The 26,355-nt window shown below is 35.2% G+C and overlaps 1 protein-coding gene across 3 annotated transcripts in view; it reads left to right on the top strand.

Annotated features, from left to right (window-relative positions):
• Positions 1-20,824, top strand: part of PCDH9 (protocadherin 9) — a 670,370-nt gene extending 649,546 nt beyond the window's left edge. For all 3 annotated transcript variants that reach the window (XM_058825601.1, XM_058825600.1, XM_058825599.1), the window contains one exon: positions 20,267-20,824. In XM_058825601.1, coding sequence (XP_058681584.1) covers positions 20,267-20,640 — 374 coding nt within the window. In that variant the 3' untranslated portion in view covers positions 20,641-20,824. The remainder of the gene's footprint in view (positions 1-20,266) is intronic.
• The last annotated feature ends 5,531 nt before the right edge of the window (positions 20,825-26,355 follow it).

The raw sequence follows: 26,355 nt of genomic DNA, 5'->3' as shown, positions 1-26,355 counted from the left end.
CAGACAGGTCTCCTGAAGCAAGCAACAATTAAAGTGTTGTGGGAAGCCAAAGAATGTAATTAATAACAAGGTGACTTTGTGGTTACCATATAATTTTCTTATGTTGGAAGGATGTTTGTGTTAGGTTAGCTCATTCTCCCCAGGACACCTGAAAGGATATTTGTGATAATACAAACAACCTACCCCTGCGGATGTGACAGCAGAAGGCTTTGTTGCTTTATGAGTCTGATCCAAAGATGCCTTCTGTTCCTTAGTTTACAGGAAATCCAGGGTAAACCTTTTATTTACAGATAGGGAACACTTGCCAGAACAGAATAAAAAAGCAGCCGATTAATCAGCATGCAGCCTTCATCTTGTAGGGCCTAGCTGCCTGGACCTTTTTAACATTTGGAAGATTAGCCTTGATGAGAGAAATGTTGTGTGGAAATGGCTTTGATAGCTCTGTGTTTTAGTCTATGCTTTGCAAAGGGGATGGCTCAGGGTTTGAAAAAGTCTGCATGTTAGAACAGAGGATGCTCATGGCTGGGGAAACAAAATTACCTCGTACTAGTTCTGTACTGCTGCCCTTTGAAGCAAAATGAGAGGAAAGCTTGCTCTGCAACTTCAGTTGATAAAATCTGTTTTCTGGAACATTACCGAGTTCCAACATATATCATCTATATAAGAGAAATAAGGCAGACAAAGGATTGTATTCCTAAATAGCCTTGGAACACCCAGGCAACTGCTAAGAAAACAAAAATAAGGAACAGGTCCCTGCTAGTTCGACCCTTACATTATGCAGCTGTTCATTACCAGAATTATATATCTCATGCTGCCCTTTGGAAGGAAGGCATGGTGCACAGAGCTGGAACAATTACTGAATTATAGTACAATAAGAAAGGCCTCCTAAAGTGTCACATGCATGTAAAGGAAGATAAGAAAGGCCAGCTTAAGTTCCTGGCATTTTAAAGAAGGCAATCAAGAAACCCTTTGAATTCCCTGGTGTTCTTTCACTGCAGTTCATCTACATTTTTATGCAAGTCTGACAAAGTATCCCATTCATGTGTCAGCACTCTCATCTGTGGATGCATTAGTGTTTATTACAGGCTGAATTTGCAGATGCTGCCATTTGAAAACAGTAATAGAGCCAGTTGTGTGGCCTTAATATTTATATAATTAATAATGATTTCATGCTTCCCTCCCCAGTGCTTCTGAAAAAAAACCAGCTGCATTAGCATGGTCAAGCATAACAGGGCTCAATACAATCCTGTAAGCCTAAATTGTTTTGCAATAACAGGCTTTGCATTTTACTCTGAAATAAAATGTGTTGTGTTAATCAGCTTACTGTTAATGAATTATTTGGGTGACATATTTGGCACATTTTTGCACGTTTAGCTGTGAGATTATTTTTTTTATATTGATCACACATAAAATGGATACTCTGAAGAATGGCCTACAGTGTCTTGAATATTTTCTATTTGAAAATAATAATGCACATTTTACATCTCACAAAAATTTATATGTGACTATGGTCTGGAAACTAGCCTAAATAAACTTTTTTTTTTTTTAATTCCTTGCAGTTATATTTCCAGATAGTGTTTCTCTTCATGCATTTGGATTGTACAGAGAGTACGCTATTCACACACAAAATTTCAATGAAGCAAAAGTTATACAATTTTTCTTGTTGATATATTACTTATCCAGAAAAAGAGTATTTTCATTAAAAAAAATAATTACAGTCTTCTAGTATATTTAATGAAAAAATATTTTGTGTGACTGCATGTTATATGTTTCCACATGTTGACAAAAATAAAATTATAAGTAAAATTAATAATACATCAGGCTCTCTATTCTATTTCTTTCATTGGGAGTAGAACATTTTAGTTATTTCTACATGTTGAAATGAAAAAAAAAGAAAAATTTGGCAGACTAGCAGAGCATTTAAAGATGTATGAGGGTTTTTTTCATCTGTTTGTTTTTGGTTTTTTATTCTATTGATTTATCCAGAGTTTTGAACATGATTGATTCAGTAAATTATCGGTAAATCAGGATCAAATTCTAAGCAAATATTCTATAAAAAACTGACAAAAAACAGCAAAATTTAGAGTAAATATTATAAATATTTGTAAATATTTTTGTAAATATTATAAAACTTTAGAAAAATTAAAAGGAAAGCAAACTCTTTTGATTACAAAGATGAAAAAAGGAATGACTTGCCTCCTAGACAATCCAGCTAACAGGGTTTATATGTCTGGGGCTTTGGACTGATGAGCAAATACAGAGAGAGCTCTATAGGCTTACTGTGTGGCTATGCCTAAGAAACAGCATCCCTATTATCAGAGCTGAAAGACACTTTTATTGCTTTTGTCTCAGATGCTCTTTAACTGTGTTCACAGAATAGCTTTACCAGAACTTGCAAGGATTGTGTGTGACGGTTCTTGTATCTTTTGTCTTCTATTCCATTTACTTTGCTCTGCTGTGAGCTAGTCACTAAAAGCTTGCATCACTCCTAATTTCAATAATATGTCTACTGTGTAGATGAGGCAAAAGCCACTTCTCCCGTTGCTCCCTTCTCAGTGACCCAAGAGTAGGACGCTTGAGAAGGAAAATAATTAACAAAGTCATCAATGCTTTTTGCTGTCTCTTTGTACAAGTACCTCAAGCAGTAAAGTACTTACAGTACAAGGGAAATTGTAACTGTCTTATGTAGTAACAGTTCAGAAGTCTTTCAGAGCCAAAGACTTTTAAGTCTTCAAGACATGTTTGTCTTTTACACTTAAGCTTCCAAAACTTAAGCGGACTGTAATCAGAAGCAATATGCCATGTGAAGCACAAAACCACATGGAAATCCATTGCTGAGAAAATTCTCTCTTTGCCCAAATCAGTCAGTGGTGGAGAAGGCTGTGAAGAGAGATTGTCTGTGGGGTTCTGGTCTCAGATCCACATGCTCATGGTGCAAATTGCCATGTGGCAACACTGTGCCTGCATAACTCATTTTCCGATGGGTGTTGGGCGTCATGTTTATTATTTGTTCATATTATTTGTTTGTGGTCAAGAGATGAGGTCAGAAGGGGAACTTCAAGACAAGAAAGTGGGTTTTACAATTTTTCTGTGTAATCGAGAGTTTCCAAGAGGAAACACGATATCAAAACTAATGAGGTTAATAGAGTAGAACAGAGGATCCTTAGCCCCATGTAAAAATACAAAGATCATAGGCATTATTTTAAAACTAGAAATTGTATGTTAATAGGAACTTGACAATTAGATTTGAATGATCTTTGCCATTGTAAATGAAAACCATTACTAGGACAGTCTCTTAGATTGCCCACTGAAAATTAAACTGTGAAAGCTTGCCATTGCACTGTTTTAGCAATATGTTTGCTCTTATGGAAGTTTTGTTTTTGAATAGGAGAATTGGCAAACTGAAGTAAAGTGATACCTTTCAATTGATAATGTTACTAGATTTTAAGATTAGGAGCTCTGTTTTTGATATTTCAGGATATGGTTTGAATAATATGGTTTGGGTTATTTAGAGTTGCAATTTACTATAACAAGTAAAACGCTGTGCAAATCCCTTGAGAGAAAGAAAATTTTATAATTAAAATACAATAGGGCAGTAGGACATAATTTTTTCTTTCTTGTCCTGACATTAGTCTGGTTAGCAATAATGTTTGCTGCAAATTTATATTTACAAGTGAACAGACCTTATTTCACTGTTTTTTACAGGGCTGATATTGAATAGTATTGACTTGTTCTTATGTCTCTCTTACAGGGACAGATTCTGGGGGTGACACTGTCTGACTTTAGTGCTGCTGTAACAGCTGATACAGCTGGGGATTAGGTTTATGATGTCTGTGAGCAGTTCTGCCTTGAGAGAAAATAAAAAGAGGAAAGGATTTACATTTGTTTTGTGATTCTTTGTTCCTATGGAAATTGAAGACACCTTTTTTTCCTATGAGATGAATTTCAACTTTTCATATCTCTTGAGAATGAATTTCAGGCACCAGGGAGAAGAAAAGAGAGCATTTCTAAGTAGGAAGAGTGCTTTCAGCCCAGATACAAAAACACATGACACCCCCCCACTGGTCTGGCTTGCTAGAGGGGTTACTAGTCTGTCATCTCTAGCGCAGTTATCTCAGTACTTCTTTTGAGTGATATAAGAAGACTCAAATTTGGGCCTGTGAGCTGCAGATAGCTTTTCCTGAGATCAAACAGAGAAAAGAATGTCTATTTTGGCTTTAAACACTGGATTGCAAATATAGGGCTGTTGTTCTTACTATTGACAAGTACTTCTTTGTACCTCCTTCTCTGCACTCTTCAAATTCCATCAACAGCCATTAGCTCCAAACAATGTAACAAGGGGTATTTTTTCTTTTTTTTTTATAAGTAGCAACTTTGAATGCTTGCCTTCTCTTTATGTCTTCTAGTATTGCTGTCAAAATATTCATATACTTGATTTTAAATAAACAAGGCCTCTACATTTCTCTAAATCAGTGTGATTTAAAAAACCTTTCTCCCAGGGAATTCTGGGTGAATGCCAATTTATCCTTACAATAAAAAGGCATTTTCCCACTGGAGATTTGTAAGCTCTGGCTGAAATAAGGATGATTCTGACAGCAATCCTAGGGTAAAATAGGAGTCATTTAGCTGAAGCCAACTGGCATTGGTGTAAACAAGATTAAAATCATCCTTTGCATATGTGAGACTCACGTGTATCTTAGCATAAGTCCAGTTGTTACTCTAGAAATGTTTTGGAATGAATGCTTCAGTAAATATTTCAATACTGGAAAACATTTCCCTGGTACCCATCTTAAAATAGGGCACAGACGTTTTAAAATGATGTATAATGTGTCAGCAGCTATAGACATAAAGTATTACTTTCTTGATGCAGCATTTTTTTAACTAAGTTATGAGACAAATGGACCAGCTTGTGACAAAAGAGAAACACATGTTCAGTCTGAATTCTCTTATTCAGGAGGGAGGAATACCACCTCTTCCAAAAACATTGCTCTTAGTGTTATGGTTAACAGGATGCTTTACAGGAATCCCATCTTTCAATGGTGCATTGCTTCAGGGAGGTATGAAATGGGTCTCTCTGCAAATACATTAATTTGCAAGTTTTACTTTTTGTTCTTCTTGGCTTCCTCATTTAACAGTCCAGAATAGGCTTGAGTACTTATAGGGCATCCATTGCCATGGTATTAGAGAGCTATGTAATCCACAATCTCATGTGTTACCCTGTAAGGTATGGAAATTCTGTTATCTTCATTTTATAGATGAGCATAAAGACACAGAGGAACCAAATGACCCTGCTGAGGTCGTGCACATTGTCTTTGATTTAAGAGATATCTTGAAAGATCTGTCTTCTGTTGCTTTAGCTGTAGAAGCTGAGGATGCCATGTATACACCTGTACTCAGCACTTTGGGTAATTTAGTGGTCAGCAGGGAGAGGTAGCAACTTCCAGGGCACAATTCATCTCATCGTAAAGTAAAACCTAGAGGAGTTCAGAAAAATCACATTGTGAAAAAGCCTGTTGAAAGAATTTAGTTGATTAGCTGAAAGATATTCTTCAATTAGAAATGCCAGTATTTCGTCACATTATTCCTTCTTCTAGTACCCTCCTTTGCTAGATGAGATTTTTCAGAACCATTTATACTGAAATATCACACCTTCTTGCTAAAAGTTTTTATCCTTAATGCTGCAAATTCTCTTTGTAAGGAATTATAAATACTTTTATCTGTCTTGTATTAGAAACAGTACACTGTGACTATAGTTTCTTAACACTTTATTGCTGCACAAGCTTCTATTGTACATCAGATACCTTGACTGTAGTCAGACATTAGGCAATTAAATACAAGACTAAAAACTTCCAATAATTTGCAAAATAAAGTCTGCTGGTTTTATTGTGGGATAATATAAGAATCTAAATGTTGAGGTGGAGTCCAATAGTGTCTTATCATAGACACTGTGTGGTGAGATTTATTCTCATGACAACACTTTCTCTTACTTCACAAAGTCATTTAATGTCTCTATTTGTTTATCAATAGTTTTCACCTTTTCGTCTGTCTGGGGTCTGGGTTTATTCTTCTAAAAGAGAAAAGCTAAAATCTCCTAGTCTTCTCTAACCTGAAACATTCCTGCCTTTTTTTTTTTCTCTTTCTTTAATTCTTCTGATAACTTGGTTTTCACTGAAAGTACTTTCCAGTTTCATGTCAGCACACATTGCATCAGCCCTTTCCCTATAAGTCTATATTAAGGGCATTACTGAAAATATTCAGGATTAGTTCTGATATTGAATTATGTGGGATGTCTCTCCACCTCCATCTATTCCCTCTTTGAATCAACTTACAGGTTCCATTAGCCCATATTCTTTCTAAACTAAAATAATTTACTATATGGAACTTCATCACATGCTCTGCTGAAGTCCAGAGAGTCAATTTCCTTTGATTCTAAAAATGAAGTAATTTACCATGATGTTCTCACATTATCTAACATTGTTAAAATATTTGTGTCAGAGTTCCCCATTTATCAGTTGTCATGGTGTTATACTTTTCTTTTTTGTTCTGTTTTATTCTTTCAGAAACTTGTGCCTGCTTTTCTCCCCTCCAAGTTTCAGTATATATTTAGGAGACTCCAGATAGGTAGCGCTTATTCTGTACATCATTTATTTATGAAATGTGTTGGTGTTGAATGTGGATTTTCCCTCCGATTTATTTTGCCCATTTGTCTGTAGTAAATGCCTCCCATTTGCTACAGCAGGTGCCAGACAAAAGTACAGAAAGCACAGACAAGGAAACTTAGATGATATGCAACAGACTTTAAGCAACTGCTTCTAGTTGGTGCTGTGCCTGCTGCAGCCCGTGCTGAGCGGGACATTTGTGCAAAGAAGTGTTGCAGTCTTGCTTAATCAGCCTTGTCAACAAGGAGATCTCACTAACTCCATCTTTTAGCTGTAAAATAGTAGGACTCCAGAGGTTTGCTAAGACAAAAACTAAGCAAAGAGACACAGAGAATACATTGTCAATGCACAACATTTAGAACAAAGAATGCTTTTAATGCTAGTGCCTTCCAGGAAAGGCAGGTGCAAGACAGCACTGGACAATTTACCAAGAGGTTTATGTCATTCCCATGCTCTTTGACAACACGGGTATAGAAATTGACAGAGCATAAAGTTACTTTGAAAGTCAGGCTAGTGAGAAGTTGCAAAGTGATTACCTGAGACTGTGAAATAGATTAATTAACAAAGAAAAAATGCAGTGCTTAATAAAAAGTTCCATATTCAAGGTGTCTGCCAGGTGCGTTTTGCTTTCAGTGCTATTTTTCTCCCCACAGCAGGGAACAAAATTTTCCATTATAATCAGGAATACTGCTAGCACTTAACGCCTGAATGGGGGACCAAAGACAAATTACAATGTAATCAATCTTTTCAAACTTTTGTGAAGGGTTTCTCCTCTCACCTTGCACTCAAAAATGCTGTTATCATTAGTGGAAGTTTCAGTTGTTCCTTTTTCAGTTTTGTTGACCTGGCCCACTGTTCTACAGCTAAAGCTTTGGCCCCTTAATACTTCAAAAATCCATACTGCTATGGTGAGTGATATCTGAAATACTCTAAAAGTGAAATTCAGAAATGAAATTCCATTCTATTTTTTGTGTCACCATGCAGGAAAGAAAAAAAAAGAAAAAAAAAGCCTCACCATGTGCTTTGAGAATGATCTGAAAGCCTTGGTAGAATAGGGGCTCTGTCCAGATCGAATCCACTCACAAGTGACAGAGCTTAAAGTAAAAAATCTCAGGTTTTTGATGCAGCAATTAGTTTTAAGGAAATAATTAACTGTTTAAGGAACATTTCCTAATCTGGGTATACGCATTAAAAGATCAAAATGATGAAGTGTTACGGCAAAGCCAAAGGTGAGACATAGCTCCAGATTCAAATGCTAAATCTAGCTATCTACAATGAAGCTGTGTAAATAATGGGTGCTACAACTTCTCATTGTTTTAAGGGAGTTTTAATCAAAGCAGTATAATTGCAAGAGCTTTTCAGATTCATTTCTGTACATTAAGTTTGGTGATTTACTAATTTTTATGGACTAGACCAACGAAAAGATCAACAGGATATCTGTTAATCAAAAGGAGGAATTAGAAAATACATGTACCTGTGATTTCCATGTAGGTATATGCATCACAAACATTTAAAATTTTATTTCAGTCTTATCTTTGTCTTCTCAGTAACAACCACCTTGATCCATTAAGCAGCAAATATGCAAGACATTTTCTCATAATTGGTTCAGATCACAGGACCACATCACATCAAGGCTAGAAGAAATATTCAAGAGTCCAGCCATCAAACTGGCACTACCATAATCCCCTCTAAACCATATCCCCAAATGTCACATCCAGATGCTTCTTGAACACTTCCAGATGAATGTTTCTAAAGCTGAACCACAGGTTGGAATTAATCCAACCTTACCTAGCATTCTGTCCTTAATAACTTTAAGTTTTATACCTAAATTAATTATAAGAAGATGCTCCATCACTCATTTAAAGTGAAATCTCTTAACTACATTCAGTGATATAAATTTATAGGAGAAGGATTTGTCATCCAGGCATCTGAGAAGATGGTGAGAGGAATGGTTTTTTCTTGAAAAAAAATACAGGAATAGAGATGAGAACTGAGTTGAAAACATGTACAAAAAGACAGTAAGCACAACTATAAAGGGACAGCTTGGAATAAAAGTAGAATCCTGATCTGGGGAACTTGTAAAGGAAGAATTGGTATGGTATGTAGGTAAGCTAAATGCAAAAGAAATGGCTTGCAGATCACAAGGGAATTAATCTGTTTCCTTTAGTGCATCCTTTCCTAAATCAGGCCTACCTGTAAAATTCATTTTGTGTTCTGTAGTGACAGAAGACCAAGTTTTACACACAATGAAGACAGTAGCAAAACTCCAACCTATTTCAAGTGGGAGGATGTATGTGACCAATGACTGTGTGGGAAAACAGCTCCCTGTGTCTGCTGTCTCACTAAATACATTGACCTGAAATACATCTTTTTGTCTATCAGTAAAGAATTCTGGTATCTCAGCTCATCATGATTTTAAGCATTTGACATTGCTTTAAAAAAACTTGCTGCCTCCAAAGTTGCCATTAAATAATTCACTTGATACAAGGGTAATAATCATCTTAAAATTAACTGTTATTTCCCTCATGAATACAGTTTTATAATAGTTTCTCTTCCACAGCTAAATTGTTGGCACAAAGCCATGCATTATTTGCAGGTGTTTACAGGGAAAGACAGGGTGTCCTAACCAAGTGTCAGTGATCCTTTTCAGCGTTCTTGGTCTGAAATCAGCCATTGAACCCGAGCACAGGACAAAGTCATTAACAGAACAATAATTCTTAGGTGTTTTGACAAGACATTCTATGAACAGTAATTAACATCTGCACTGCCATTCCTGTAAGGGAGGTGAATGGAAATTTTAAGTGAGCTAAATCTAGTGACTGCTTTTCCCATTTTGGTAAATCAGCTTTTTGTTTGTTTTTTTGGGTTTTTTTATAATACAAGAAGAAAAATATATTATTTCTCTCAGGTTGCTTCATATGTTTTTATTTCTACAAGTTCAATAAACACAAATGTGTTCATACTACCCATTATTTTCAGAAGCTTGAAACTGATAAGCCTATATTATACATCATTAATTTTGAGTCCAAGATTATATCACACGTTTATTTTTTTTTTTTCTTAATTTATTGTTACCCTGTGGAAAATAAAACCAGTTTACTTTTACATCTAAAACTGGAACCAAGAAAACAGATGCAGTGTATCGCCAAGTATTCACAACTCTCATGTCATAGAAATTGTCAGATTCTTATGTGACTGGAGAAGAAATATCTCTTTCTAGCCACATTTTATAGCAACAAAATTAATTCTCTGGAAGTAAGCAATCCTTCCATTTTGTCTTTGGGTATTATAAAAACCCAGTGGTTTGAGGAAATCAAACTAACTGTTTTTCTTGGTTTGTTCCTTCCCAAAATTTTCTTTGCATATGAACCCATGATTTTTTTAATGCTTGAGAAACCAGAATGTGTACAGACATAAAGGAGAATATAAAGAGCTTGTAGCTTGTTGTGTGTGTAAATATTCATGGTCTATGCTCATAGTAAGAATTTTTCTTCAAACATCTTGCTTAATCCATTTTAACCTATTCAAAAATAAAAATAAATTATAATATTCTCTTTAAAAAGTCCAGGTATCTGAAGATGACATCCAGGATATTCCTTTAAATGTGTTAGTTTAGACCTACTCTATGTGCCTTTTATGCACTCATTTCAGACAAGCCTTTTATGTTGTACTTAGATTTGAATGCAATTTAAAGTAGCCTCCTTTATTTATTCATGCTATTTTTGAATAAATAAAATATAATAAAAAAAGAGGTGTTACATGTTTAGAAGGGTTCGTTTGCTGAGATATTTCATCAAATAGGAAGAAGACAAAATAAGGTTATCAAAAAATAACGTTTCCTCCGTTAAATGTGGATTCATAATTCATGTGAAATATTATTTGAATTCTTCTTCAGAATCACAAAGATAATTTTTTCTGCAGTCTTCTACGTGAGATTTGGAAGCTTGGAAGTATAGCTCTTTCTAAACATCCAAACTGGATTGTATGACTAACCAAAAGTATTTGCTGCATACAGATGTTGCTTCCATATTAATTTGCAGTACATTGAATGTAATGACTAAATGCAGCACAGGTTAATTTTCAAGCATGGTTTAATAAAATGTGAGTGTTTTGACTCAGGAACATTTGTTTAATGGGAGTTTTACTGTAAACTATATGAGCTCATTAAGAGACTTATGGATATCTCTTCTGAAAAATGATGTAAATGAACATAGTTTTTAAAGAAATAGAAGGAATTGTAGCATGGGTATAGCTCAGGCATAATAAAAGAAAGCACTTTCTAGTATTCTCTGTGTAATATGCCTGCAGTTCTGACAACTCAGCTGGCACTGAGCTGAATTTTACAAAATTATCTCAATGAGATGCTGTTATACAAACAGAATTAGGAAATGGTGCTTTTGTCTCTGGATTAGTTTAATGACATCTCTGACATCTGTGTCCTGTGATATTTATCAAGGACATATTTTTGTGTAGAATGGAAGACAAAATCAACAATATAATCAAGCTTACTATTTAAGCTTAATTTATTATTATTTAAGCACTTTTTCCTGTCACATTTTTCAATTAGTCGGAGTCAAGGGGCTTAAGTTAGGGGGACAAGTATCCAGATTTAGGTCCAAATTCTGCTAAGAGAAATGTACTTCAAATTTTCAAATCAGTTAAACTACTTATTTACATAATAACATGTACGCATAAGGCATCTGCCACAAATTTGCAACAAATTCAGTTTAAGCTAAATCTGACTTTGGTCTGATTTGTACTGAAGGAAAATACAAAAACACACATGTGGCAAGAAGCATACTTTAGAAATAGGGATTCATTAAAAGATGCATTTCAACCTAAATTGAATGTTTATTGAGATAGTTGTAATTAACTAAATTACAGAATGAATTTATACTTTTATGCAAAAATAGTCTTAATTATATTTCTTAATTGACAGTGTGTTTTAAACACCATAGCATAAATGCTCATTTTCATTGTCCTTAGATGAGCTGCTTTCTTGAGTATAACAATCTTGTAGCTTTTTGATATTGTCTGATTTTCCCCCTTGAATTCCTTGGAGGTAATCACTTTTTCTCTTCCCTTCCCGTCCCTTCCCTTCCCTTCCCTTCCCTTCCCTTCCCTTCCCTTCCCTTCCCTTCCCTTCCCTTCCCTCAAATTAATGTTTAAATGAAAATGTTTATTTTGACACTTTCTGCTTTACAGAGGTCAATCTAATGCTAGGAATATAATACTTAGGAAATAAGTCCCAGCTGTCATACACAGATTCCTTATTTATCAATGGACAGAAATACATATAAAAGATAAAATAAAAAATATATAGATATACAAATAAAAAAAATCATATATAATTTAGCAGAACAATTCATCATATATATATGTAGATGATGATGATTATGAATTTTGCCTTTATTCAGTTATTGCTCAATAAAGTCAATATCCTTTTTTTAATATATCCCAGGTTACCATGCCCGTGCTCCGGGAGCCAGGACATGTATTTATCACAAGTCAGAAAGTCAGGATTTTACTGTAAGTTAGAAAATTATCAGGAAAACAAATTATTTTAGCCTTTTTTAACAATCATAAAAAATGAAATTAAATTCAACCTGAATGTTTTTTTTTTTTCCTGCTGTAAATGAGTTAATGGCCAGGCATCTAAAAACAGCACAACACTGTGCAGAGTAGGAATAACTATTGTTCAGCTCAGTTTCACAACATTCTGCCAGTTCTTATTTTGACTACCTTTTTCCACATTGAATCCTACCTCTTCTCAAAGAGAATTTATAGAAATTACTAACCAAAATTTGATTTTATGTTAAACAGTTGACTGAATGTTCCAAATAGAGACTTCAGTTTTTTTAGACTGACAGCAGGTTCATGTTTGGGGCATATTAATAGATCAGAAAATGTGACCATGTCAAAAGTGGTGCTGTCTCAGCATGTTGCCTGTAAATCAATTCAACAAAATATTTTGATCAAGTATCATAAATATTTAGGTGTGTGAGAAAAAAGATTGTAAATTATTGTGACCATGGGATGCTTTATGAATATTTTATTATCACCATCCATCATCACCTTTTGGGAACAAAGACTTTTTTTAGGCAGCAAAATGAAGAGCTACATAATGAAAAAGATAAATGCTGAAAATAATATTATTCCAAATATTTGAACACTGGTCTCATTAAGTGATACAATCAAATTTAAAAGGTTCATTTGAATCCTCTGAGGAGTTCTTATGCATTAGATTGTCCTGCTAAAATTAAATGTATGGCAGGAAAAAACTGCCAATTTTGAGGAAATAAAATTAGATGAGATAGCATTCTTCAGAGGAGTAGCTTGAGCAGACGAAAAGATGGATGAGTTCCATGCGATACTGAAGATGGTTGCAAATTTATAAAGATATGCTGTCTGCTCTTTGTGTGCCATAAAGTCTGTCTAAATAACAATATCCTCTCAGGGAGAGAATCTGCTGTTCTGGCTGCCTATGTATTGTTGAATTTGGACTATCTCCATTTGCAAATGTTGACTTTTCATCTGTGCCCAAAGAATGAAATCTGTATGAGAGTTGGGTAAAGCTTTTAATCTTTATTTATTTGTTAACAAACGGGTTTTCTTTTGCCAAATACTGTTTGCATTTCTTTTCTCCTTCTCTTCCTGCAAGGTGACTGTCTGCATCCACAATGTGACACTTCAGCTAAGAATACAAATTGCAGTCATTTGTGTGTCTTTGTTTGTTTGTTTATTCACTTGTTTGTTTGTTTTTAATGACAGAATGTATTAAGTCAGAATAAAAATCCCAGATATTATTTTGTGTCTTCTGTATTTCTAAAGGGTATGCTAGAATTGGCTTCATTTGTCAGTGAAACCTTATACAAAATGCAGCTTTATGTTAATGGTTGCTGATACGTAGATTTTTAAGACCAGAAAGAACCACTAGATTATCTAGTGAACACACTTTTTACTTCTTTTTTTTAAAACAATAAATTGTAAAGTTTCACCCAGTTAAGTTAAAAAAAAAGTATTGGCATAAAGATCCGAATATAGGCAATATGCAACACATGATAAGTAATGGAGATGGACCAGTGAAGAATCATTCAGGTTTGAGCTTTCAGTTGCAGCTCAGCACTCCAGACCATGGCACTTTGTGACACCTCCTGTGGCATCTTCCCACACCTTTGTTGCAAGGAACGTGACCTTATGATTTCAGATTGTTGCAACTTGCCTGCAGAATGGTCACAGGCTTCATGCTGGTTCACATGTCTGTTTGTTGTTAAAGACTAGGCAGCACTAAGTAAAATTGGCCCCTAGTATCTTACAGGCTTAGCAGACACAGGAATTATATGTGTACTTTCTGACCATGCACACATGGAGATGCAGAGAGGTTTATATACATGCATATCAATGCAGAAATAGTAGAAGGAAATAGGAGCAGAAAGTAGGGTCAGGTAAAAACAGCATCCTTACAGTAGAGCCACTACTGATGGAGGTGTACCTTCTGAGTAGTAATGGTATTGAATTTCTAGTAAATACATCAGAAAAAAAAAATATAACAAAGTAACTGCTGTTCATTATAAATTTTATGATAGAGAAGCTGTAGGGGAAAGGAACTTGAGATAAATGCAGAGTACTTTCTTAACTTCTACTTTGTTCATTTTCTTAGGCTCTGAAAAGATATAGACTTCAGTCATCACACAATTGGTTAGAAAAAAATTTCGAGCAGTTGAATATTGTTGCCTTCAAAATTTAGCTGCCCAAGGAATCAAAGTCATGCAGAGTTTTTGTACAGAGTCATGTAAATGATATAGAACCCATCTGGATCACTTAAATATTTCACAGAATAACGTAGAAAATCTTACTGTGTGAGGTTTTCCCGCCTTTTCAGAAAATACTTTTGTTCCTGCTTTTCTGTATCCTGGGCAGTCCCTCCCACACACCCCTTCTTCCCCTGCTTCCTGCCCCTCCTCTCATTGCGCTAATTAAGGATTTTCACAGCTAATCTCTGCTAAGTAATGCAGATATAAGCTAACCTTACAGTGTTATTTATTTCAGCCTTGATGAAAGAGAAGTTTCAGCCAAGACAGGGAGCAGAGAGTAGCAGGGGTTTCTTGATGTGTACCTTAGTACAGAGGATGGAACACCAGGAAAGCAAGAGAGAAGCAGCAGGGTAGAAGGTGGTACTGATAAGTCTACCAAAACTGGTAGCAGTGATAGGAGGAATCCAGGGACCTATGAACAAGGTAATTTGAGGATGGAATGTGAATTGACTGTGCCAGATAGAATGACCATGGAATAAGTCACTAAAAATATATATTTTTAATAGACACTGAGTATTTCTTTTAATTAATAATGCCAAGGAAGCACACCCTACACAGCATGTGTGTGATTTTGTAGTCTTGGATTATTTTTTTAGCAGACTAGAAATAAAGAACAGTCTTCCCCACTTATTTGTTTGATACTTAAGAGCAAAATAAAAGGCAAAAGAATCTTCATAATTATAAACTTTTTTCCAGTTTTTATATTTAATATATGATTAGTTGTAAAACCTCTATGAAATGGAATAATGTCATTTCAGTTCCATGAATATTCCATATGTGGGGAAGGCTGTAAAATCAGAGAAGGTCATTTAGTAAAGTAGCCCATGAAAGCTCAAAAAAACCCCCAAAACAACCCTTTCTGTATTTGGGGATAAACAGAGCTGAAAACGTTGCTGTTGTTTTCTTTTACATTTTAAGATGCAGTATGAAAAGTTAAATAAATATGATTTTCTGAAACACAACTGTGGCCGTGTTCAAATCCACTGTACTTCATGTTAGCACCCTCGGGCAAAGAGTACCTATTCATTTTGCTTGAGACCAAAAAGTCTCACTAAGTAGAAATAATCTTGTGGCCTCAACTCTTTCAGAAATAAAGAATTAATTCTCTGGCTGTAAGCAAGAGAGTTTTAAAGAAGCAGGTTGAAAAGCAGCTGGTCATCACACCAGAAGCTAGTTGCTAATTGCAGCAGTAAGTTAATCAATGAAATAGCTGTTTAGCTTCTGGGTATAATAAAAAGAGATAAAAGACCACACAGAAATTCCAGCATTAGGGTATGACCAGCTCTTGAGTGGCATACATTATTTCCCCTCTTACACCTGTCTGCTTTTGAGTAGGCAAGTCATGCATCTGCTTGACAGCTATTAACAGAATAAAATAACAACAAAAAAGCATTTTTGGGTCAGATCTGATATAAATATTTACAAAGACAATTTAAGGGAGTGTTTGTTATGCACTTTTGTGTTTGCTTTCAAAACATTTAACTCCAGAGACAGATGGCTTGTACAGTTTTATCAGCACTTGTGTCATTATATATTCAAGCAGCCAAGACTGATAACCAGCCGCACGGATTATGGATTGTTCAGAGAACAAATACTTTGAAAAAAAACTCCTCCATATATCAATAAAGTACTTCAGCATGGAAAAGCTTGATATAGAAATTGCAGTGACATTCTTGTGAAGAGAAAGGAAACAAATTAATGCACTTATAAAATTAAAGCAGCAGGAACAGGTTTTTAAGTGGTGTCATTGTATGTGGTAATGAAACAACTTTAGAAAATTGGGTGAAAACTATTGTTCAGCTGTGGTGGAGGAGAAAGATAATTACCATTAAGGCAACATTATGGCTTTCTCAATACATAGCAGCCAACTCTTCAGTCACACTATCCCCAGAAAATCTCTCTCTTATCATATTGCTTATGATCATTGCACTTTATGTTGCTAAATAGCAACCTGAATGATAAAGAGTCTTAGAAAAGAACAAATTTTTTGATTGAAAATATAATAAAACAGAAACTCAAAAACCTAATTGTAAAAACAATCTTCTTTTTTTATTTTTTTTTTTTTAAGGTGAGATCCTTTCTTTTTTCCTTTTCATCTTTTTCTTTTATCTCACAGTAGAAAATTTGTAGAATACCCTAAATCATGATTGTCACCATTATTAGCAACAATATTTACCAAGCAATTTTGGTTTATCTAAAGGCCTTAACTGGAGATAGCTATGGCAGGCACCACACATGTTATGAATGAAGCTGCCTTTTTCCTCAATAAGTAAACATGACCATTCCCTTTAGTAGCTTAAGAGTAAAATTATTCTAACAATTCGCATTTCTAAAAAAAATCACTTTGTGGATTTCTTTTTCTCTTGTGATGGCTCAAACCAAAAGTGAATAAAAATGTAATTCTTAGTTATATATTAGATGTAGCCTTGAAAGGCATTTTTTAACTTAAACCTCACAATATTTTAGTAAGGCAAGTAAATATTCCCTGCATTTTACAGATTGGAAGGCATGAGACAGAGGACTGGATAATATGCATACATCTTTCAGTAGGAGTCTGAACCTCTTTTCAATTCTGGGCATTCTTACATACAGGCATATGTAGAGGTGTGTGCAGACTGTAACATAGCTCCCAGCTGTTTGAACAGTTATACAGCTAAAAGAAGTGTCCTTCAGGTGTTCCCTGAGATTCCCAATCCTCTCCCAAAAGGAGAGTGTCTCAGTCTGTCTACAGCTGTCACTTGGTGTGACCAACATCCATATCAAAATTGTAATTGGCTGCTATAAGGACTGCATGGTCTTGCCTTTGATTGACATCTCTGCACAGGGAAGGTTGATCGGGGGAAGACTCTCACACAACAATTAATTTTCCAGGTCTAAGTTGGACAGTGGTATTTTGTTAAACTGAAAAGCACCCAAGGAACAATTCTTGCACTGGCAATCATCTCAGCATTGTTTCCCCATTCCTGTCTGCTGCTCACAGTAGCTGCAGATATCTGAATATTCCTGTGCTCTCCAGAAAGTCTGTCAGCTTAGAGATGGCTAAAGCAAAGGATGCTTAAAATTCATTCCAAGTTGAACAGCATTAACTGCCTACGACTGTTACTACAGAAAGCAAAATACATGAAGTAAATCTTCCAAAGAGTTTGTCATGTAGCTTATAGGGCCTCATGTACATTTATTCTTAACTAAAATCAGCTGATTGGTCATTTAAATTTTAAATGGAAATGATAGTCTTATCTCAAAATTTATTTAACTAAACAGAAAAAGTAACATATCTCCTGCAGAACTATCATACTGAAGGCTCTCCTGTTATTCTTTTGTTCCACTGCATATTGGAAGCGCAGAGTAGATGCACCATCCTTCTTGAAAAGTGTAATTCTGTGGCAAAATGTTTTCTTTCTATTTTGAAAGTTTTAATGTCTGCAAAACTTTTTTTTTTCTTTCTTGTTCAATAAAATAGTAGTTTACTGGGAGAGTAGACAGATTGAAAATAGTTCTGCCACTTCTCACCTTTTTTTCTCTGAAATGGGAAAAAAACTAAAACTGAACTTTAGTTGGCAGCTAAAAAAAATTAGAAGTCAGCTTTTAACATGTGGATTAATTTTTGGAAAAGTGAACAATGTACTGTGAGTCCTTTCTTTACTTATAATTGTTTTGGTTTGGATTTATTTCTCTCTAAGTGCCTGCCTCAGTTTGGTTAGAACTTCATAATACAGGATCACAAGAGTTTTATAGAAAAAAAAAGAAAAAAACCATCTCTCTTTCAGGTCTCATTTTAGAATTGTGGTTCATGGTTCTCATTGAAATCTCTGCTTAGATCCTACTTTACAGTTGCTTTTTTCTTTTTTCTTAATGATTTTGTTTTAATTATATCACCTTGTATTGATCTAAATGGAAGAAAGCATTGATTCTATACATTTTTCATGTTCTAGTTTTCAGAAATAGGACACATTCTTATGTGGGAAATTCAGTAGCAACTTTTATTATTGCTTACTTTATTATAGCTTATTATATTCTATCACATCAACAGAGGACCCCATATTCTCTAGTTATTCAAAAAGAGTTTTTGCTCAGAGATAAGAAGGTTAGCTAATTACTAATATAACATGTGGAAATATGCCTGATGTTTTCTTTTTTTATATCTGTGTTTAAAAGCAGTTGGAAATGAATAGGAGTTTCCATTAAATTAATTGATTTAATTTCAGTGTTCAGAAAAAGATGTTAGTAAGCGTAATTTATTGTATATGCATGGAGTACAAGAGAACAAAAATATTCTTTGGCATTTTAACAGAGAAATCTTTGTTAGACTGTCTTCACTTATCATTGTGAGTTTCAATTACATTATTATTAAGATGCTCTTTTTTTTTCCTGACACATTGCTGACATTTTTCTTCTGATTAGTAACTTTGCTATTCATGCCTACTTGCTAATGTTCTTTCTCAAAAATCAATCTATAATTTCCTTCCTGTCACTGGGCTGGTTAATCAAGGAAATATGTCTCCTTAACTATTCAAATGTTTTCACTGCTAGCCCATTGATTTAGTCTGAAGTGAAGAAAAGACATCTCAAAATTCTTGCTCAAAACTAAACACAGCAATGACTTCTGGCAAAGAATATCCCAGACACTGAGAAATATCTAACAAAAATAGACAAAGTGATTTTTCTGCCTTTTTCCTGGCTTGACCATCCTTATACAACCAGCCTGAGCCGATGAGCAAATTAAGTAATTTAAAAATGCAGTAAGACTGAGAGGAATTTAGTGTTGCTGAAGGCATGGGTGACCCGTCTGCTTGATTGCGAGAGGCCTGCAGCTGGCCTGCTGTGTCCTCAACAGTGTGTGAAAAGTTATGTAGATATTTAATATGCATAGTACTTCAACAACCTTCATTTCTGTCTCCTGTGGTCTTATATTTCTAGCTTACAAAGAATTATGAGAACATTTCTTTTTAAAGTGCCAGATTTACATAAGAATTTTTTTTTCCCCTTGACTTTTATGATTGTATCTGTGTAGCATCTGAGATGTGTTGAATGGTCAGAAAAGTTACAGATTTTGTTCTCTCTCCCAACGCAATGTTTTGAATTGCTTACTGGTTTCATAGTAAATCAAGAAAATTTAACTTGCCTCGTACTTGTTGAGACTATACATTGGAGTGCACATCCACTGGATAGATACCTAGAACTGTGCCTCAAGCTGTGTTTGTAAAGCAGTAAATATTAGAATAATCCTGTGTACAGCACATTCCTTTGGGAAATCCTGTTTTTGGAGAGTGCAGATGTTTCTCAGTTTGCGGTAGGCTGTTAATTCACCAAGGTTCTTCAGGAGTAAATTGAATTGAAAGCAGAACAGAATACATCCAAATAACAGGCCCTAAAAAGCATTAATTCTCACTCAGAATCTGTAAGGGTAGGTTTACTTCCTTGGACGTTTTCACTTACCTAGCTCTATATTTTTGATATGACTTAGAATAAAGGAGTTAAGTTTATCCGTAGTAGGATCCGAGATCAGTAGCATAGGGATAATTGAACTGATTCTCCACTTCTGGAAACTAGGCAGGTACCATATACAGGGAGTATACGCCCTACAAAGCAACTAATCTCTAACAGAATGAAAATGTATGTAGAATTTACCAGCATAATATTTGGTTGTGGGATCATTGTTAGTTTTCTCCTGAGGTATATGTATATTTGTTTATATATGTTTATATTTGTTTCATGACAAATATCAAAATCTAATATTATGTCTTTTTTTTCCCCCTTTCTCCCCTTTTTTCTTTTTCTGTTTGTCTTCTACAGATGGGCCTCTTGGTCCACGAGGATTAGCTGAAGCTACAGAGATGTGTACTCAAGAATGCCTGGTTTTGGGTCACTCAGACAACTGTTGGATGCCTCCTAGCTTAGGCCCATACCAACAGCCAAAGTCTCCTCTCTCCACCTTTGCACCTCAGAAGGAATGGGTTAAGAAGGACAAACTAGTTAATGGGCACACATTGACCAGGACCTGGAAAGAAGATAGCAACAGAAACCAGTTCAATGATCGAAAGCAGTATGGTTCCAGTGAGGGCCATTTCAACACTGGCAACCACATCACTGACATTCCTTTGGCCAACTTGAAGTCTTATAAACCGGCCCCAGGATCTGTGGAGAGTCCAAAGGAGCACCAGTTATAAGAAATGGTTACTTTGGACCAATGACTTTAGCTTACTTAGACTTGCTAATACTATGTGTGTGTCAGAGCTTTATGTACTGGGTAGACCTCTAGAACTATGCTTCACCTAGCAGAGATATGCATATCTTTATGTTAGCACCGTGGAAGGTATGATGTCCTGCAACATGAAAGAGTGTTTCTACTAGTTGTGTGGTTTTGTTAAATAGACATGATTAAAGTCTGCAGAGATCTCTCCAGTTTGAAAATATACTTTTTTGTTTCTTTGGTTTTTGACCCTGGACTGCTGCTATGAACAAAAGAAGATGCATTTGGAGAGTGAGAGAGTGAGAAAGCTCAGTGGATTGCAAAGATTGAAAAGCATATCCAGTTAGAAAATTGTGCTTTTGTTGTCACTGATCTATGCTGGGACTGTTATACTTGAGATCATATTGCAAACAATTGAAGCTGTAAACATTAAACCTATTGTGCTATTAACAATGTTAGTGGACACTTGTAAGTCAATCAGCGTTCAAATACTTGTAAATAGCAACAATTATTACTTACGATTTTTGTGTACTTATAATGTTCACTTGAAAAGATACTGTAGCATATTTCTGTGTTTCACAGTTGCTTTTTAATTTCTTTCATTTGCTTTCTTGTTTTGCTTTTATTTTCAGTGATGGTGTTTCTGTGTTAGTAGTCTGTCTGACACACAATGTTCCAAGAAACTCAAGCCACTTGCATTAAAAGTGAAAAAAAGTGATGGGGTAGGAAGAAAGGTTGTTTGTAGAAAAGGAAAAAACCCTTTTTTCTATGTAGTAGCAAATGATGCCAGCATTCAGTTAGAATTTCTTATTTTTTTCCAATTTTTTTTAATATTAAGAAATGAAAGGACTGGTGTAAGGGCTTAAAAACTTAGCAATTTTTTGTTTAATTTCCATTCTGTTTCATAAAACAGGGAAATTGCAAAACAGAAGAATATTTAAATGTGTGGTGGTGAGCAAGGGAGAAGGCTATTTGTTTGGGATCCTCGAGCAAATTACTTATAGTCCATTATTTAATGAGTGGTAGCTGATGTTGATCCCAGCTGAAATACATGGGGGAAATTCTGCAGGAGCAAAATACAATAATAATGTTTTTCCAGTTGGGCAGGTGTGTGTCTATATCTAAGACAGTTTGTATTGCTGAAACAGCAGCATTTGTGTTGATCTTCATCTGCGTTAACGTTGTAGTAACACGAGTGTTTTTAGACCATAGCCACAGAATATTTAATGTGTTGTGCCTTCATGATGTAACAGAGCATTCTCCTGGTAGGCTAGTTGGGGGAACTAAAGGGTTAAAATCTCTAATTATTGCTGTTTAGCTGTTTGTTATCATAGTTGGTCAATGCCTGGCAGGTACCAGTATCATGTCACCTCAGTCAAAATCAGCAGAGTGACTCCTAATGTTAGTAAGATCTAAGTTGCACGCAAAGCAAATCCAAATTCAAAACATTTTTTAATGGTTTTTGTTAAGGCATGAAAGATGATTTACACAAATAAATAGCATGCAAAAAAGTCCTTACAGAAAAAAAGCAAGTTACTTATGCCACAGTGAAACATCAGTCTTAAAGTAACAAATTTAGCTAATCTGAAGGTGATGTTATTTTTAACAAAAAAACAGAATCTTTTTGTTTCTTTCTTTATTCTTTTGTATATAGCAGTTCGCTTTTATTTTTTCCTCCACAGTAAAAAAGGCTTAAAAATGGGTTAGGGGTGCATTGCTTATTGCAGTACTTATGTCAGTTTGTGAGGGGTGTTTGATGACTTTGACAGAATAAATATCTAACCAGTTATCCTTGTTACTGCTTTGCCAGTTCAACATTATTTAGTTATTCAGCTTTTGCAATAAATGTTCTGAATTTCTGATTGTGTTGTGTTAGTTCTTGGGCAGATTAAAAGGGACTTTATTCCTGTTAATTTCTCTTTCCTTCTGTTATTTTTGGTTGATTTGTTTATTTGCTTCATTCTGAATTTCTGAGTTATTTTTTGAAGCATACCATGGTCCATTAAGTTCATATCTATCTATATGTGTAGGACTGGAGTATACAGCAAATGATAAAACCTGAGGGCTATATTCTGGCATTCCTGTGTAAGTAGGCACTTATTAAAAATTAGTTATTTGACTTGAGTAAAGTTTTATTTACTCAGTTCAAGGATGACAGAATCTGGCCCACATTTGTTAGGCCTATATGGACATGGGGAATTAGCATCCTTGCATGAATCTCTGTAAAAGTACAGGAGTAGCATATAGGAAATACAGCACTTGCCACACTTTGATCTTTCTTTTGAGAGTAGAATTAAGTCATATCAAAATACAGTAAATTCTTTCCTACAAGGAAAATTTGAGTAGTTGCATAATAATTTTTGTTGCAGCACAGGTAAAAAAAACAAAACAAAAGAAAATGCTGAACAACCTTGAAAAATATAAATCAATAAGAGTAGCTATTTTTGAACATGCTGAGTTTCAAAGCAGAGATGTACTGAGTTCTATATTAAAACCAGAAATACAACAATTATTTGAAAACTCAAATAGCCCCAACCAGTTTAAATTACAAATGCCTTTTTAAACAGAATATATTTGAAAATATTTCTATCATGTGCAGAAAATAAAATAAGTGATTGTTGCTGCAAAAAGAGAACTATAGTCTGTTCCAACCTTCAATACTTTGTCCTATTATCAACCTGTGCAGGAGGAGCTAAAACAAATTGGTTTCAATTGCTAGGCAGGTGAAAATTTTCTTATCTAATTTTCCCAAAATCTGTGCCATTTTAGAATTTTAAGACCTTACCCAGCTTTGAAAAGGTTATTAAATAAAAAAGATGGGAGATGTAGAGAAAGAAAGAAAAAAGAGAGCAAGAGAGCAAGAGAGCAAGAGAGAGGATTGAAGGAGAGAAGGAAGGAAGGAAGGAAGGAAGGAAGGAAGGAAGGAAGGAAGGAAGGAAGGAAGGAAGGAAGGAAGGAAGGAAGGAAGGAAGGAAGGAAGGAAGGAAGGAAGGAAGGAAGGAAGGAAGGAAGGAAGGAAGGAAGGAAGGAAGGAAGGAAGGAAGGAAGGAAGGAAGGAAGGAAGGAAGGAAGGAAGGAAGGAAGGAAGGAAGGAAGGAAGGAAGGAAGGAAGGAAGGAAGGAAGGAAGGAAGGAAGGAAGGAAGGAAGGAAGGAAGGAAGGAAGGAAGGAAGGAAGGAAGGAAGGAAGGAAGGAAGGAAGGAAGGAAGGAAGGAAGGAAGGAAGGAAGGAAGGAAGGAAGGAAGGAAGGAAGGAAGGAAGGAAGGAAGGAAGGAAGGAAGGAAGGAAGGAAGGAAGGAAGGAAGGAAGGAAGGAAGGAAGGAAGGAAGGAAGGAAGGAAGGAAGGAAGGAAGGAAGGAAGGAAGGAAGGAAGGAAGGAAGGAAGGAAGGAAGGAAGGAAGGAAGGAAGGAAGGAAGGAAGGAAGGAAGGAAGGAAGGAAGGAAGGAAGGAAGGAAATATCTGCAGTACTGAGAACTGCATCTTAATTCCATTTAAGCTAAATTAATGTTTCCCCGATGTTTCCACAGAATTTAAATTTGACTCTAAACATGTATTTAGTAAGTGCCATTGATTCACAACCATTTGGTTGGCTTAATCAATTGTAGTACTGCTATTATCTAAAACTCAGGAAAAAAAAAAGGGAAAAAAAAAGAAAAAAAAAAGGGAAAAACCCTTCAAGAATTGTGTGATATGTCAGATGAGGACCTTTAAAAAAATTTAAAATCCCACTGCACCCAATGAGATGACAACTGAGTATTGGTGACTATTCAATTTTACTATCTGTGAGGCTAAATATTACTTAAAACTATTCATAACCTGTCATATTACAGATGCCTCTCTGAAGTGAGTTGTGGCTTTTTTGCTTTCCTTCAGACAGTGTCCTTTATTTATTTATTTAGTAATGCACACACTTAAAAGGCTGCTAAAAATGTTTGCCAAATATTTTTTTCATTTTTCATATTTTTGTTGTCACTGACCAAATCCCTTAGTCCAAACAGAAAATTGAAAGTATGCATAGGCATAGTTACTTAGTCCTACTTATTCTGATGCTGTGCCAATTCTTACTAAAGACAGAACCACTTAAAAAAAAAAATCAACAAAAATCCCAAAAATAACAACAGAGATTTTAGACTTAAACTGTGAAACATTTTCTAAAGGTTTAAGTAGTGATGTACTAGAACAGATTGCCTAGAGATGGGCTTGGTACTTTGAGGAATAGAAAGGAAAAGTAGCTAACAATACATGGGGATTTTTTCTCAGAGGGAGCAGATGGATTAGATGCCTTCTTGAGATCCTTAACAGATGATTTGACTTGCAGAAAAAGTCACATCATGGTATGACTGAGCCCCACAGCATGATAAGGTCATATGAAAGAAAAATTTTATACTGTATATTTTCATAAAGAAATAGGTAAATAAATTGCCTACTCAATGCCCTTTGTTGGAGTTCACTCGGAACTCTGTGGAGCACTGTGTGAATGCTGACAAAGAAATAAATGGAACAGAATTAGGAGTATGCAGTATACATCAGTTTTAACAAATATATATAAAGAAAATTATATTCACATTCCTTGCTTAATGTGGTTATTACCTTAATGAGTTATTATTAAGATTCAAGATCAGAAAAAATCGTAAGGACTTTATAGGGTACAGTAAAATAATGGAGAAACTTAGGAAACTTTGGATACATAAATGTCACAAATGCAGGAGATGTATATCTGTGTTAAAGAGCAGGTGTGATAAAGACTAATGTAGCTGACATGAGAAAACAAATAAATGGGGAAAAGAAGATTGCAATATTGATCAGAAGTTGAATCTTGGGAAGTTTTAAGCAAAGGGAAGCATTAGTTGCTTTAATGAAATAGAAGATATAGTGAAAATCATGGAATGTGGCAGTAGGAGACCCACAGGCCATAGACTCATAGCATCCCAAAACACACAGGGGTAGGATCCACCAGCCTTAGGCAGTTCCTCAAAGTATGTTACAAAAGTGTGCTACTGGCATGAGAGCACAGCAGTGGAGTCATGTCCAATTCAGACAGAATGACACGTTTTGATTCCCTGTGACCACAAAATATTTACCTGATGCAGATTATAAAACTTTTTATGGCATGTATCCTTGCCATAAAAATGAACAAATAAGCAGTAAGAGTTCTCTACAGGACATGTCCTCACATGAGCCAGTTCAGACTGTAAAAGAAACTCAGCACTCACAGCTCCATTTTTCCCATTTAATACACTTCTTTTGTGGAACTGTGTTCCAAAGTCTTGACTTTAATTAATTAACATGATTGTAATCATTTCTGCTGTGATGAAAAACTCCAAAAAGGGGACCAGCTCTAGAGCACAGAAAGGCATTTTAATATACAGAGAACATGATACAACCCAACCCAGAGGTGTAAATCAGCTCAGTATATCACAAATAGTTGAGCTGTAACTCAATTAATGTTTGTTTTATTAACCTGCACTGCTCACCCCCTTAGTGGACACATCCATCAAATATAACTACCCTCTAATCTAAAACCACCTCTGACTTTTCTTCTTGTTCCAAAAAGAGACTCTCACTGGTAGATGCTTACTTGCAAAAATTATGAGATACCCTTTTTTCACACAATATTTGAGTTTCAGTTTAAGTTCTTTGAAATGTAATATTTATTTAACATATCTGCTTCTGTTATAAAATACTTTAGCAA

The sequence above is a fragment of the Ammospiza caudacuta genome, chromosome 2, assembly GCF_027887145.1.
Source record: "Ammospiza caudacuta isolate bAmmCau1 chromosome 2, bAmmCau1.pri, whole genome shotgun sequence".
NCBI classification, from domain to species: domain Eukaryota; kingdom Metazoa; phylum Chordata; class Aves; order Passeriformes; family Passerellidae; genus Ammospiza; species Ammospiza caudacuta.
This window is presented reverse-complemented; position numbering and strand designations above follow the sequence as displayed.